This window comes from Doryrhamphus excisus, chromosome 1, assembly GCF_030265055.1.
Source record: "Doryrhamphus excisus isolate RoL2022-K1 chromosome 1, RoL_Dexc_1.0, whole genome shotgun sequence".
NCBI classification, from domain to species: Eukaryota; Metazoa; Chordata; class Actinopteri; order Syngnathiformes; family Syngnathidae; genus Doryrhamphus; species Doryrhamphus excisus.
In genome coordinates, this window is record NC_080466.1 from 18,085,777 (window position 1) to 18,101,776 (window position 16,000).

At 44.0% G+C, this 16,000-nt stretch overlaps 2 protein-coding genes across 2 annotated transcripts; one reads left to right on the forward strand and one right to left on the reverse strand.

Annotated features, from left to right (window-relative positions):
* Positions 1-1,374: 1,374 nt before the first annotated feature.
* mfng (MFNG O-fucosylpeptide 3-beta-N-acetylglucosaminyltransferase) lies at positions 1,375-7,907 on the reverse strand. The gene is made up of 8 exons (XM_058072156.1): positions 7,410-7,907; positions 5,979-6,024; positions 5,425-5,527; positions 5,207-5,360; positions 4,978-5,063; positions 4,708-4,873; positions 4,080-4,165; positions 1,375-3,019 (listed from the first exon to the last, which is right to left on the reverse strand). The coding sequence occupies exons 1-8, from the start codon at positions 7,728-7,730 to the stop codon at positions 2,968-2,970; spliced, it is 1,014 nt and encodes a 337-aa protein (XP_057928139.1). The 5' UTR covers positions 7,731-7,907; the 3' UTR covers positions 1,375-2,967.
* An 835-nt stretch (positions 7,908-8,742) lies between these two features.
* Positions 8,743-14,566, forward strand: LOC131121481 (E3 ubiquitin/ISG15 ligase TRIM25-like). The gene is made up of 9 exons (XM_058065304.1): positions 8,743-9,496; positions 9,642-9,737; positions 9,812-9,892; positions 9,969-10,121; positions 10,312-10,471; positions 10,548-10,586; positions 10,900-10,953; positions 11,070-11,147; positions 12,889-14,566. Exons 1-9 carry the CDS (start codon positions 8,891-8,893, stop codon positions 13,440-13,442), a joined length of 1,821 nt encoding a protein of 606 aa, XP_057921287.1. The 5' UTR covers positions 8,743-8,890; the 3' UTR covers positions 13,443-14,566.
* Positions 14,567-16,000: the final 1,434 nt, after the last annotated feature.

The following is a 16,000-nucleotide window of genomic DNA, read 5'->3' on the forward strand; positions in this document are numbered from 1 at the left end:
TATTCGATTACTATTACTATTATTTCCTGAACAAGCACATTGGGAACACACAGTACACAATAGCCAGCTAAATGTAGAGCCATAACAGTCCTTATTGGCTAAGGGAGAACCCACCCATTGTGTTCCGCATCCTGATTGGCTATAGACCGCCCTCAATCTACTTTGTGTCGTTTCCTGTTGTGGTCAATGGTCGCTAGCAAACTAGCTAACCGTGTGAGCTGCTTGAGAGCCTCCAAGAAACAATAGAAGAGGAAGAAGATAAATGTAATGTTAATTATATTTAACTATTATTTGCTATATATTTGTAATGAGTAATTACCCCAAAACTCATTCAATTCATTCATTAGCTTTCACCACCATTAGTGGTTGTAGTGTTAGTAGTATCAGTAATATTTGAACATTAACAGTTGTCAATAAAGCACAATTTTAAAAAAAGGCGATTGTTATTTTTATGACGTCTGGATGTTTGGATTGGATGTTGTACCTAATGAAGTTGCTTGTCACATGACATCCCTTCATGTTTTGTGCACGACTTGAGGTTGACTTGCCTTCTTTCTTTCCGTTGTCTTGACTGTCACACGTGGAGGTGGCCTGTCAATCAAAGTCTGTCGAGACAGAGTGCCTGCACAGTCACACACGCACGTCCATTCTGTATGTGTGTGCACACACGCGGGCATCATATGACGACGTAACAAAAGGCAGCATTAGCAGACATCCATCATGCCTGACCACAAGTCCCGCCCCCGCTGTCATCATCCAATTACCAGCTGGCCCGGCCATAAATCAACCAATCAGCAGAAGCCTGGAGCAGCGTAAATATTGCCCTGCTCTTGCTCACACCAAATAAGCAGAAAGGTTTAAAAAAAGTGGAGGGTCAGGGGAAGAGCAATAAAGTTGTGATGCAATCGAACAAAGTTACTGTAGAGTCAGTCAGTGGACGTCATATTTGTCTTGTTTTATATCAAGGAAGGTCGAAGAGTTGGAAGGAGCTGAAGTGGAGGAAGGAGGGTCCATTTAGGGGGGAGAGAAAAGGAAGGGAGGGGAAGAACATGGGGAGAATCTCAAGCGATGCACTGCTGTGGTTGCCATGGTAACAGCAGCAGGCAGGCAGGCATCCTCTGTCTCTCAGCTGGAGACCAATGGACCTTGTCTCCCTCGTCCTGACTAACAGTTATGTGTGTGTGCCTATACAAGCTAATGGTGGGCAGATCGATATTACCAATATTATCATATAAGTAAACTAAAGTAGAAATACAAAACTGCGATTTTTTTTCCCACTTAGACAACATATATTAGTAGATATCGATTCTCAAACTGTTGCTATATGCAAGAGTATCTGTATAAAATCCAACTTCCTTCGTATTGGAGCTGTAAAAAAGTTACACATGCTGAAGGCTTCTGAGTGCGCATGTGCCGAGCGCCTTGTGACGAATATCACATTATGTATCTCACAATTGTCATATTTTTTACTTTTTATTTCATAATTTCAACTTTTATTTAATAACTAATAAGTAACCACACGGCCCCATAAAGCATTTTTAACTAAATCCTCAAATAAAAAAAAAGAAAGTGTTGTAGTGGTGTTGTACAGTAGTGTGTCTAACTGCTAGCATGTTATGTATTAGCTAGCAGGCTACTTCCTGGTTCATGAAGTTACAAAGGGATATACGCCATTTTGATTGTGGTTGGACTGTACCATTGTGCAAAGAAGGTATGCAGAGTACGGATAAATTCCAGTATTGCTGCTGTGAGGTGGTTTTTGCTAGCCACCGATATCTAGCGAACTAATGCCACTGCCTAAGCAACTTATGCATTCTCTCAATAGCCGCTGGGGGGCGATCGAGATACACTAACTTTTAAAAACAATACCTTGAGGCCCCTTGACCATTTTTTAATGGTTTTATGCCATTTTTGCGATAAGAAGCCCATATCCTTCAATGAGTAAAACACACAATATGCCCTGGGGCCCTGGTACACCATTCCAATTTCCCCCGTGTGTGCGTATTGATGGGATTTGTTTGCAATTGTGTTTGTGTGTTCACGGCTCACCGGCTCGCTGATCCAACACCTGCCAGCTGCTTTGCAAATATGTGTGTGTGTGTGTGTGTGTGTGTGTGCACTTACATCACTGCAACCTGTCACGAAGACCACCCAAACCAAACACACACACAAGCATGCACAGCAACACGGTTTGGAGACATTGTCTCATTCACCATGATGCATCGGCGTCCCTAAACTTTTGACCGCACATGCAAAGAAACATTGGTTGTATCAAACTTGTATGTTTTTTATGTAATATTTGATATGTTATTTTAGAATGTATATTTCTGCATTGTATTTACGGCTGGCTGAGGTGTACCTAATGAAGTGGTGTCGATGTTGGGAAGATATGAGGTTTGAACGTTCGATGCCATCTGTGTCTTGGTGTCAGATCTAAACAGAAAAAGGATGAAAGGAGCTTCTGTCAGGTATTGGATGTTGGATCCAAAGGCAGTTTTTCATCTGCTAGCTTGTTTTTCTGTTGTCCTGCTGAGGAAGCTCCAAGCTCCGAGTCCTGGACGCAGGTGAAGTGCATGAGGAAGAACCAATCCGAACTCCAAAAATCCAAGGCACACTCCACGTAGGGAGGAAGTAACGGTTCCTGCGCTAATTGCGCCTCTCAGAGCCTCGTTACAGCTGCTGAGCACACAATTAGCTCTGGAAATTTCTGTGAAGGCTTTGTCTGGTATGCACCTCGTTCAAATATGAAAGCACTTCTGGCCGCCGGCCTCGTGCTTCCATGCGCTGCCTGTCATGCAGCCTTCCAAGGAGCACGTGCAGGAGGAAGGATGTGAGAGGTGGAAAAGAAACGTGCCTCCAAGCAAAGATGAAGGACGTCAAAGAGGAAGTGATGGGACTAAGAGAGAACACTCCTATAAGTCCAGCGTAGAAGGATGTTGTCTCCTTGACATGTCGGGTGTTTGTTCTTCAAGGACACCAGCTGGTTAGCGGGTACAGCAGGCAGTGCAGGGTCTTGAACCTGCGGATATAGTAACCACCGTGAGCCAATGCGACAAATTAAAAAAAAAAACATGACAAGTTGGGGGACGCTTCTGTGTGTGTGTGTCAAAAGTTTAGAGACATGTTTGCATTCAACTCAATGACAAAGTGTCTCCAAACTTTTGACTGGTACTATAACATACTGTATATAGCAGGGGTGCTCACACTTTTTCAGCATGCGAGCTACTTTTAAAATGAGTCAAAATGATCTACCCACTACAAAAATGCAAAACATCTATTTATTTTCAAATGTATTGAGGATTATTTGTACGTACAATGTATGTTGATGTACCTTACATAACCAAATGAGCCAATATTGCAAAACACACATAATTAACTATTAAATTTTTTTGTAATTACCTGAGTTTACTTTGATGACTTGCACTGAATTGAACCAGCCAGGGATGCATAGTCCGGACAGTAGCTGCTGATAGCCAGCCTCACGCACACTTCCAAATGTTTATCAGTTATGGATAATATCCGTATCATAATATCCGTATAATATTCCATATCCGTATGGAAGTGATATGTTTTTTGCCTTTTTACTTGGTCCAGCTCCTTCACTCATTTTAGTGACCATAAACTTTAGCGAGGGCTTAAAATCTCGCAATTCGCCGACTAGCTTAGCACTTTGCATCGTTGTTTACGCATGAGCGGTGACCTAAAGGTCAAAATTCAGTTGTCATCTGACTGGTTGTCCTGTGTGTCAATCAAGTAACGGGGATGGATGATAGGCTGACAACGTAAGTTCTGCTGCACTTAGAGACGTTGTTTGATTTGATTGGTCACACAAAGGGCAACATTCAGTTGTCATCTGAATGGCTGCCCTGTATATCAATCAAGTGACGGCATTGATGCTGGGATGATATTTTTTTAATGTCACGCCGCGATCGACCAGCGATCGACCAGTACCACCTCCGCGATCGACCGGTAGCTCGCGATCGACTTAATGAGCACCCCTGGTATATAGTATATCATATTAGACACTATTAATGATTCACATGTATATTTTCATCATTTCTGATAAACAAATGACCGACCTGGATGGATCTTCCTTTTTGGAGAAGCTTCCTTTCAACTCGATGCTGTTCATCTTGTCCTCAAACATCCCATAACTCAGCGTCACCTATACGAAAATAAGTAAAATGTAGCAGGAAGTGACGTAAAGTTAGTGCACTTGTTGCAAGGTTAACATTTTAACAAACCTTTTAATTTAACCACATCACAAAACAATGAGGCTGCACGGCGGTCGAGTGGTTAGCGCGTAGACCTCACAACTAGGAGACCCGTGTTCGATCCCACCCTCGGCCATCTCTGTGTGGAGTTTGCATGTTCTCCCCGTGCATGCGTGGGTTTTCTCCGGGTACTCCGGTTTCCTCCCACATTCCAAAAACATGCTAGGTTAATTGGCGACTCCAAATTGTCCATAGGTATGAATGTGAGTGTGAATGGTTGTTTGTCTATATGTGCCCTGTGATTGGCTGGTGATTATTGTCAGGTTATTTCAAGGTTTCTCATTCAATGACATGCACAAGTGTCTCTAAACTTTTAACTGATATGCTAGACATTTTAAAACTTAAAACCTGTACATGTCCTAAAAGCTTTACGATAGCCACAGTTTGACCCCGGAACAGATTAATTCTGCATCCATGAGTTGTAATATGATACCTGATATGGAACGGCGGCGTGTTTGATGAGGAGCAGGTTCTCCAGGTGGGAGTGGAACAAGGAGGAGTGGACCATGGAGACCCCCAGCCTCGCCTCCACTATGAAGCCCACCGTGCAGTCATCGGGGAGGCGGATCTTTGCTGAGGTCTCCTGGAAGCGGGAGCCTCTATCTCACACACACACACACACACACACACACACATGCACATAAATAAATAAAGGTTTAAGTCCAACATGCTTGGATGAGTCCATGAAGGAGTCCATGAATACCGAGCCCAGGGGGACATCTTCTGGGCCAGTCGTTGACTCAAACAGAATCCGGCTCCTCCTGTTGCAAACCAGAACTTCACTTCCCTCTGCACACACACAGCCAATCAGATTATTCTTATTAGCTCCGCCTCTTTTGAATTGGTTTATTATGCATCCGTGGCTAAAGAGTAGTAGCTTAGTATTAAAACTAATTAAAATAAATCAAAAACAAAAGGTTGTGTCGTGCTACCGTGGTGTTGTCGTCCATGAGTTCGTGCGCGGTGATGGGCTTGTCCAGGCTGGGTTTGCCCACGTAGACGTCGGCCTCCTGGGGGAAGGCGGCGAGCATAGCGAGGAGCGCCTCGCCATTGACGTAGTTATCGTCGTCCACGTGACAAAACCACCTGAAGACACGTCATTGTCACATTTTGGGTTGTTTTATTTTCGCTCCTCAACCCGCCGTCTCACCTCATGTCGGACGCCATGAAGCCATCGTACTCGGCCGCCATTTTGCATGCCAAAGCCTGCTGGCTGTGGTCTGACTGGCAGCTTGTCACCACCATGTTGTAACCTGTCATACCAGATCACATTTTATTCAAAACACAAACACACTATCTGTTAGGGCAGCTGTCACATTTCAGCGAGCAATTGTACCGACTTTAGAGAAGTCCGTGTACAGCTTGTATGGTAGATTGAATATCCCCTGAGAATGAGTCTACACACATTGTCTGCTTCACAAAGTCACAGCACATGTTGGAATTCATGTTTCCCCTCAATGAACCAGAGCTCCCCTGTGCCAGTAGCACTCGTGCATGCAACTATCTTCCCAAACGACCAAAAAAAGACACTAGTTTTGTCATGAATTACAATTAAAGTTGCCAAAATGTTACTTTGATGTTCCTACCGAGAAGCCAATGCATGATAGGCTCCTGATAGGCTCCATGACATGTTCCTTATACAAATGCTGGCTCTAAATGTGAGGGCAGAGAAACACACGAGTGCATATTAGGCATAGAACCCACCTTTGTTCCTCAGGTGGCCGTCTACGGTGTCTGTAAAAATGAAAGTCTGGAACAAAAAGGGAAAAAGTTAAGTACAGTAGAAATGAATGGTTGCAGACGACCAAAGAATGTCGATGCTATCATGTAGTTAGCAAAAACAAAACATGATAATAAACTCAAAAGTCATAAAAAGTTGGAAAAAGAGATAATTTCAGGCCAAAATGTTCATATCTTCCCAATACTGTATTCCACATTACAGTGCAAAATCAATGTTCTTCGGGTTTCAGCTTATTTGAAGGTAAGGCAACACTGCCCTCTGTTGGTCGACAGCTACAATGACATCCATCTAGCATGTTTTGAGAAGCATAGTGAGGCTCGGAAAGGAAAACGTCTCGAATTTAACCTTTGACCTAAATCATGTTTGCAACCATCGAGTTTCAGAAGTCATTAAAACAAATGAACAGTGTTCCAAAAATCATTGAAAGTATATTGTTATAGAACTGATGGTGAAAAAGGATAACTATGTATAGCTATACAAATGATGAGATATAGTACATCGAATTAAAAAGACAAAGTGACTCGTAGTGATGCTCATGGTGTGTAGGCGAGCTTCTGTAATCTACTTCTCCACTTCCTGTTCTCTGCTTCCGCTTCAAGTATTGTTAAGAGGCTCGGCGTCCTGTCAGACCCAGACTGCACTTCCTCTGTGTGTGTGTGTGTGTGTGTGTGTGTGTGTGTGTCTTGTGTCTTGTGACAACAACATGAATAAAAGTAATAAAAAGACAAAGCAGGAAGACCACGTCTTTGTCTTTAAATGAAATCATAAGTCTAAATCAGCATTTCTTTTTTTTAATATTAAAACTTCAATCACACACATGGGCCAATTCATTAGGAACACAATCTACTAGCTCTCCCATACAAATACAACGATAATATTTATTTTTGACGACATGTTCCAAACATGTCGTCATGCATTTAAAATGTATTTCTACAATCTAAGTCGAGGCCTATATATGTGTGTGTGACTATACGTGCAATATGTTCTGATCTAAAATGTCTTCTGACAGCTTGATAATAAAGAAAAACAATGAAAGTATATGAATGCTTACATTGCGAATTTTTGTTTAAAAAGAGACAGAAACGAGTACACATTGACCAATAAAGATCACAGTCCTCCCTTAAATTCCTCCCATAATTTTTATTACAACTTTTACCTGTGCAAATTGCTTATTTTATCTGAATTTTAATATTTATAACAGCATTCATAACAGTATTTTCCTATTTTACATGAATGTGGACTTATTCTTTAGCATTTTGTCCATTAATAGCATTATTATTTGTTGATTGACTGGGTGATGCGTTCAGGTCCCTTTGTAACACTCACTTTTGTTGTCAAAAACGGTTTTAAAATTGCTAAATGGCGTGAAGGTTGTTAAACTGGTAATGCCTCACGTGTGTTTTGGTCCTGGAGATCCACGTCTCCAATAGGAGAGCGAGTCGCGACCTGTGGAACCTGCCGGTGGTCTTGACGGCGATGAAGATGTCCTCCAGCCGCAGCCTCTCCTTCCTCTCCGAGCCTGGCCGTCCTCGGTGCCCGCTGGCGGGTTGGACGGCTTGGGGAGGCCGCTCAAGAGGAGCTGCGGGCGCCGGAGGGAAAGCCTGCAGGAGCTTGGAGAAGCCGGGTGTCCCTAATTGAAAGTCCACGTATAAGATGATGAGGAGGGCGAGGAGGAAGAGGGGTAACCATCTCCTCTTCATGGCAGAGATGATCATTAAAAAAACAAATAATTAAGTATAAAAAAGAAGTAAATTACAAAACATTGTACGCCTTCCGTCTTTCAGCGTGTCTTCCTCATTAATGACGTCATCAGCACGGTTACACAAAAAGATGGTAAAGTGGTAATACTTCCTGAATGTACATATTAAATAAAACATTAATACAAGATAAAGGCTTCTTCCTTCCACGATAAAGAAGTCACAAGGCAGCTCCAGAGGCGTGGAGGGGGGGGAGGGGGGGGGGGGGGGGGCAAAGACTAGTCTCTCAACAACCACCGTCTCAAAAAAACTCATTTCTGTGGAAATAAGTAAGAGAACACTTCCTTTCCAGACAGGAAGTGGCACCTTGAAGCACTCCGTTTTAAAAGATGACATAAATTTTGTATATTAGCATACTATTTTAGCATATTCGCTGAAAAGCAACAAAACCATCCAACTTCCAGCTCCTATGTCACAGCTGACTGACAAATACTCAGCTGAGCTTTGTTTTAAGACGCGTAGCGAAGCCTCATTAAAAAGTCAGTGTTGTCTCGAACAACATGACGCATATCATCATATCTTAAATACACTTGACAAATGATTGTGTACATCATGTATAGTTATTTCCCAAAGTTGGATCAGAATAAAAAAGGACGCTTAGCTTGCTTTTGCCCTATTATATGAAATTTGTCAGATTCTTTTTGTAAAAAAAATGAATTTAAAAAATCAATAAAAAATATATAATTATTTATATCAGCTACTAGACTAAATTTCTATGAGATATTTATTGTCAATAAACTGACCAAAATATATTTTCCATGACTTATACTGTATGAGGCATTCATGGGGGCATATAAAAATATGGAAATGCTATTTTTTGTAAATATTATGAAATAACCAAAAGCATTGATGATCAAATTTGAGTGTGAAATGTTTAGTATACAATATTTTAAATACAAAGTGATTTCTTAAATAAAAGTGAACTGTAGCTTTAAGACCTTGATATGCCTGTCAGACATAAACGAGGGCACAGTAATTCGATCTCTCAATGGAACATGGAACGAAATGGATGACGTAGCGGAAGTTATTTTTGTCCACCGGTCCCTCCCAGACACAACAAATCAAACAAGTGGGCGCAAAAAAGGGTGGACAGGGGAATCGAGGAGCTCCAAGAAGCGATGGCCAAGGCCAACATCTCGGTGACGGAGAGCCAGTTCCGGTGTCCCATCTGCCTGGACATGCTGAAGGACCCGGTGTCCATCCCGTGCGGACACACCTACTGCATGGTGTGCATCAGCGACTACTGGGACCAGGCCGAGCCGGGTCGCTTTAGCTGCCCTCAGTGCCGGGAGGCGTTCAGCCCTCGGCCGGTGCTGCGGAGGAACACCGTGCTGGCCGAAGTGGTGGACAAGCTCAAGCTGAGCGAAGCCTTCGCACCGCCGCCCAACCTCTACCAAGGCGGGGCGGGCCAGGTGCCGTGCGATTTCTGCCCGCCGGAGAGCAAGCTGGCGGCGGCCAAGTCGTGCCTGGTGTGCCTGGCGTCCTTCTGTGACATACACATGTTGCCTCACCGGGAGGTGGGCACGCTGAGGCGGCACAAGCTGGTGGAAGCCGTGGAGTGTCCCGCCGAGAGGCTGTGTGCACAGCACCGTCTGGGACTGGAGCCTCCCGCGGGGGAAGACGCAGTGGAGGACTCCCCGTTGGAGTGGACCGGAGACTGTCTGCTGTGTGAGGCCGACCGGGAAGAAATGCATCCCGGGGAGGCTCAGAGGGCCAGGAGACAGGTACTGTAATACTAATATTGTATAATCCTGATTGTAAACATTCTAATATGACTAATAAATATATATATAAATATATATTTTAATGTCTAAAGGTGCTTTTATTTGGACAAATCTAACGGTACTTTCTGGTCTGTCTGGTGTCCAGCTTCAGCTTCAAGAGTCTCAGAGGATGGTTCAGGGTAAAATCCGAACCTGCGAGCGTGAGCTGGAGGAGTTTCAGCAGAGTTTGGAGTCCCTGAAGGTGCGTATCACCATGGACACCATGGAAAGGGTTCTTCTATCTTTTAAGCGTTTTGTCATGTCTGTGCGGTGCAGGTGTCTGCTTCTGTCGTTTTGGAGGACAGCGAGGCTCTTTTTGCTGACATGGTCCACCACCTAGAGAAGACTAAGACTGAGGTGTAAAATAGTGGAACAGGTTGCATGGTAGATGACCACAATGTACCCCGATAGGCATATGTTGACTCTTGTGTAGGTCCGTGCGAGGTTGGAGGCCCGGGAGCGAGCGGCGGTGGGACGGGCCGAGCTGGAAGTGGAGATGCTGCAGAAAGACCTGGATGCACTGAGGAGGAGGGATGAGGAGATCAACCAACTTCTCCAAACGGAAGACAACGGACACTTCCTGCAGGTGAGGCTGATAAGTTCGTTTTGTTATTGCCCATTCTCTTTATGTCTCGAGCTCAAAGTCACATGAAAACGAGGAGGAAGGGCATTGTAGCATCTCCTGGAGGCAGCAGAAGGCTCAACATGGAGACAATGCCCGTCTGAAGGATCTAGCAAGGCGTTCTAAAGACACTCTTTCCTCTCCGTCCTCCCAGGCGGCGCCGCTGTTGTGTCTTCCTGTCCCGGCTGCTCGTGCTTCAAGGACCCTAAACCTACCCACCGAGGCCTTCAGCGGTGCCAGGAGGACGCTGTGTCACCTCCGCAGCCGTGTTGAGGAGGTGTGCCGTGAGGAGGTGGACAAGATCAGCCAGGCAGGTAAAGAACATGGAGATGAGACACACACTTCATCTCACCTTACCTCCTTTTGTACTTAATCGTGTCTGTCTTGCAGTTAACCAGAACCACGCGTCAGGTGGCGAGTGTGCCAAAGGTGAGAACATACATCCTCAATGACAGTAGGTCATGTGACACTGAGCTATGTACCCATCATTAATTCAACATTTTACCCGACATAACCTGGCTCGGTGCCTGACTAATTAGTTCTTTTTAAGAAGGCCTGCTAATTAAGCTAACACAAGTGCTGTAGTCATACTAGAACCTTGGTTCAGTGTTATGAATCCGTTCCAGAAGGTCTGGAAGCCCACAAAAAGGCTCTGCTGCACATTTTCAAATATAACTAGTCTCATATGATGCACAATTTTCCATTATGAATGTATCCTTCTTCTTCCGGCATCTCGGTGCAGAGAACTTCAAGCCTCATCAGTCACCACGATCAGCATGTCAAGACCCCACCCAAGGTCAGTGGACGTTAGCGTGCATCACTGTACATGATGCTACTCTTTTTCACTCTCAAACTAAGGTTCCCATCCCAGGATAAATAAACACCGCCTTCTCCTCTTCTCTGCCTCTGTAGTGTTGCCGGCATCCTTCCCTCTGTCCTTGCTGTCTCTGCAGCCGGCCGATCAGAGGATGAGGGCCGCTTTCCTAAGATGTAAGCAGAACTGGCCCTGCCGATACACAGAACAAATACATGGGCGGGCCTCATTTAGTGCAAGGGAGTGCATTCTTGGCAAAGCGCAAAGTAATAAGAACGCAGTGGGTTCTACTGTGAGATAGATAGATGGATGGATGGATAGATAGATGGGTATGGATGGATAGGTGGATGGGTGGGTAGATAGATGGGTGGATAGGTAGAGAGATAGATGTGTAGATGGGTGGATAGATAGATGGGTAGATAGATGGATAGGTAGATGGGTGGGTAGACAGATGGGTGGATGGGTAGATAGATAGATGGTGGGTGGGTAGATGGGTGGGTGGGTAGATGGGTGGATAGGTAGATAGATGGGTAGATAGGTGGATGGATAGATAGGTGGATGGGTGGGTAGATAGATGGGTAAATGGGTGGATAGGTAGAGAGATAGATGTGTAGATGGGTGGGTAGACAGATGGGTGGATGGGTAGATAGATAGATGGGTGGATGGGTAGATAGATGGGTAGATGGGTGGGTGGATAGATATATGGTAGATAGATGGGTGGGTGGATGGATAGATAGATGGGTGGGTAGATGGGTGGATAGATGGGTGGGTAGATAGATGGATAGATGGGTGGGTAGATAGATGGATAGATGGGTGGGTAGATAGATAGATAGATAGGTGGGTAGATAGATAGATAGGTGGGTAGATGGGTAGATAGATAGATAGATAGGTGGGTAGATAGATAGATAGATAGGTGGGTAGATAGATAGATAGATAGATAGATAGATAGATAGATAGATAGATAGATAGATAGATAGATAGATAGATAGATAGATAGATAGATAGATAGATAGATAGATAGATAGATAGATAGTGAAATTGCCAATGAAATGTCGTTGCCTGCGGCGGTCTAGTGGTTAGCGCGCAGACCTCACAGCTAGGAGACCAGGGTTCAATTCCACCCTCGGCCATCTCTGTGTGGAGTTTGCATGTTCTCCCCGTGCATGCATCCGGTTTCCTCCCACATTCCAAAAACATGCTAGGTTAATTGGCGACTCCAAATTGTCCACAGGTATGAATGTGAGTGTGAATGGTTGTTTGTCTATATGTGCCCTGTGATTGGCTGGCCACCAGTCCAGGGTGTACCCCGCCTCTCGCCCAAAGACAGCTGGGATAGGCTCCAGCACCCCCGCGACCCTCGTGAGGAAAAAGCGGTAGAAAATGAATGAATGAATGAATGTCGTTGCCTGGCTCCCGTATTATAATAATAATGTGGAAAATAAATAGATGACTTGCTTCCTTTGTTAAGTTGCTTTTAATGAATGCTGGTCATTCAAACGCCTCTTTGACGCTGAGCTGATTCTGAAGGATTTACTAGGAAATCTAAAAATTTTATTTTGGAACCTGGACAACCTGGTTTTCTGCAGCTAAATCTGGTCCAGAATCTCCTTTGGAGTCAATAAGGTACACAGTGGAATGCTAACCTAGTAGAATTGTATAAATGGAGGTCCTCCTCAAGTCCCAGGATCATTGCTAGCTGAAAGGGAAACCGATGTTTTTAAAATGTGAGAATGCCTTGTGGATCCTGCTTGGTGATGGCTGTCACTCAGCGTTTGTCCGGAGAGGAGCTGATAGGATGACAGCATCCAACACCTTGTAGATCATCAATCATTCATCAGCTTGTGTCCTTTGTCCGCTCGGTGCCAAAATGTCAACTTGTCGTATTTCTGACATGGCTTCTCTGTCTCCTCTGAACAGTTTTCTGTCATCTGTCCCTGGACCCGGACACAGCCCATCCCACCCTAGTTCTCTTGGAGGGTCGCATTGGGGCCCACTGTGGTGAGGAGCCCCAGGCCTACCCCACCCACCCCCAGCGCTTCGACTCAGTGGCTCAGGTGCTGTGCAGGGAGGGCCAGTTCGGCGGCGCCAGCTACTGGGAGGTGGAGTGGCAAGGCGGTGGCTGGATCGACATCGGCGCCACCTACCGTGGGATCGGCCGCAAGGGCGGCGGCAAGCCCTGCCTGCTTGGGCGCAATGAGAACTCGTGGCGACTGAGGTGCACGCACACGGGCTACGCCGCCTGGCACGACAACCGTAAAACCACGGTGGCGGCGCCGCCCTGCCCCCGCATCGGTGTCTTCTTAGAGCGCCAGAAGGGGACGCTGTCCTTCTATAGCGTGTCCGACACGATGATGCTCCTCCACACTTTCCGATGTCCCTTCTCTCAGCCGCTGTATCCGGCCTTCCGGCTGGACCTGGACTCCACCCTGCTCATCTGCCCCCAGGAAGCAGGGGGCCGGAGCCAGACTTAGCCATACCCATGGTACTACTTCCAGGAAGGGGCGTAATTGGCCTGCATCCCAACTAGGAATCAAACTCTTTGAAATCCCTTTAACGTTTCTAAGAAAGGTACTTTTTAATCCTCCAACTACAACAGAACATCTGAAAGTCACATCGACTTCGTACCCGAATACAGCGCACCTTACTGGGCCACAGCAGGTGGCTCCCTCTGCTCCACAGTCTGGTTCTCCTGGTAGTAGTGATGAAGTAGTAGTAATATCATGATACTTGATTAAGACAAACCAACAGGTACATTTGGTCAAATGCAAATTCATTTGAGTCCTACTTACTTCCAGGTTAAAAAAATATATATTGTGCATCTCTAAAATATCTGATTTTTTTAAATAAATCACAGAAAATGTAAAGAAAACAAACCAAAAAATTACTAATAAGGTTTATTTAAGGTTGACAACAACAAGCTCAGGTAACCTGGTCACAAAGAAAACAAGTTTTTCAGGTCTGCATGTTGACCAAATACAGTAATACTGTTCTATATAGTTAAGTCAGGAAAGGGTGCGTTCAAGTAAATGTAGCTTTATTACCACTCTGGGAGACTTTAGTGCAAGGCCTGTGATCACTGTGCCACATATGCTGTATATATATATATGCATGATGACATAAACTAGCATTAAAACAATGGCTTACTCAGTCACATGACATTGGCGATCTAATTGGATCCAATACAAGACATGACTGACAGTATCGGGTCTTCATGTCGCCATATGTTCATTATCATGTGTGTTCACCATACTGAGAGTCATGTTTTCAAAGGAGAATATCTTTGAATGATGACAATGAGTTTCATGCAACGTGATGGTCAAAGCCAAAGTTATAAATGCTTGAAATAAACCAAGTGCTTTATTCTAGCTAGTGGGACTGTTACAGTATGCCTTAATAATAACAATAATAATATTCATGCCTTACACTTTTGTTTGCCGTACGTCCTTCTGTCTTGTATCCGACTGTAAAGTTTGTTGAACTTCTGAGTGTTTTTGGAAGCTCATAACGAAGTGGCCTAGCAGATGGCAGTTATGGATGAACGTGTATCAGTCAGGTCAAGGTGTATTCATGCCATGGAAAGAAATAAAAAACAATTTTCAGCAAATTATTCCATTCATCCATTTTCTATCCTGCTTATCCTAGGGATGCTGGAGTCTATCTAATCTGTCTTTGAGCGAGAGATGGGGTACACCCTGCCCAATGGCAAGGCACATATAGATTAGGGGTGTGAATCTCAGCACTGAGGACGATTCGATGCACTGCCAGCGATACGATACTTTAACGATACAAGGAATTTTCTGGCGATAATCATTTAGTCCAAATCAATGCAATCCAACATGGTGCAATTTCTTGCAATATGATGCAATTCAACATGATGAAAATAAGCAAAAGGGAAAAAAATGTATTCAGTATGGTCCTACAAAAAGGATTTGGCTTTATTCCTTATAGGCACTTGGCAGTAAATTCAACTAAAGTGTTGTTTATCTTTTTTTACTATGCACTTCTTCTTGATCATTCTTTTTGCCATCTTAAAACAGCAACAAAAACAACTTTCCGCACAATTTCACATCGGCTATGCAATTACAATATCAGTGGTTCAGTGATGAAGTAAAACAATGAAACAATAATTACTGCTGTAAAAAATACCGTACAGCAACAGCAAAGTTATAATGACACTTTCAACAGTGGAATCAATGGTTGTTTATATTCCTGTATGCCAGAGGTAGGGAACCTATGGCTCGGGAGCCAGGTAGGGCTCTTTTGATGACTGTATCTGGCTCTCAAGCATTTACCACAATAAAAATGTATGTTTGCTAACATTTTAAAGTAAACATCACAGAAATCACTGTTAAAAATAATATTAAAAATCAACAACTTTCTTATGCATTTTAATCCGTCCATCTATTTTCTACTGCAATACGGCCGACCATATCTATCTTTCCTGATGATATTCTCAAGGTCAAACACCAAAACTCGATTATTACTGGGTAATGCGGTAGTGTACCTCGGTCATTAAGATGTAAATGTAAACTTTCCTCCTTTAGTCAAATAGTCACCTAGCTAAAGCTGCAGAACCAAGCCTTCTGGCAAAGATGGCCAAAAGAATGAAATATACTGAGTACGGTGCATAACCATGCAGCAGCAGAAGTTGCATTAATGGCAGCAAGTATTTGATTTATTATTGGACACTGCGCTGCTCACAAAAGTGTGCTGGCCACACCCCCTTGGCGTGGGGTAGTGTGCCTGGTCTACGTAATTAGAGCCCATTATATCTAAAACCGTTGGTCTTACATAAAAATGCACACATTTTATTGCATTCAATGTTTAAAAAAATGTATATGGCTCTCACAGATACACATTTTTAAAATATCTGGTCTTCATGGCTCTTGTAGCCAAAAAGGTTCCCGACCCCTGCTGTATGCTAATACGAATGAGCTAGCAAGTAGGCTAATACAATAGTGAGGAGCAGAAAGTGTAAAACAACTTATACCCTTTTAAAAAAAAAATTGGGGGGTGGCGGCACTTGTTG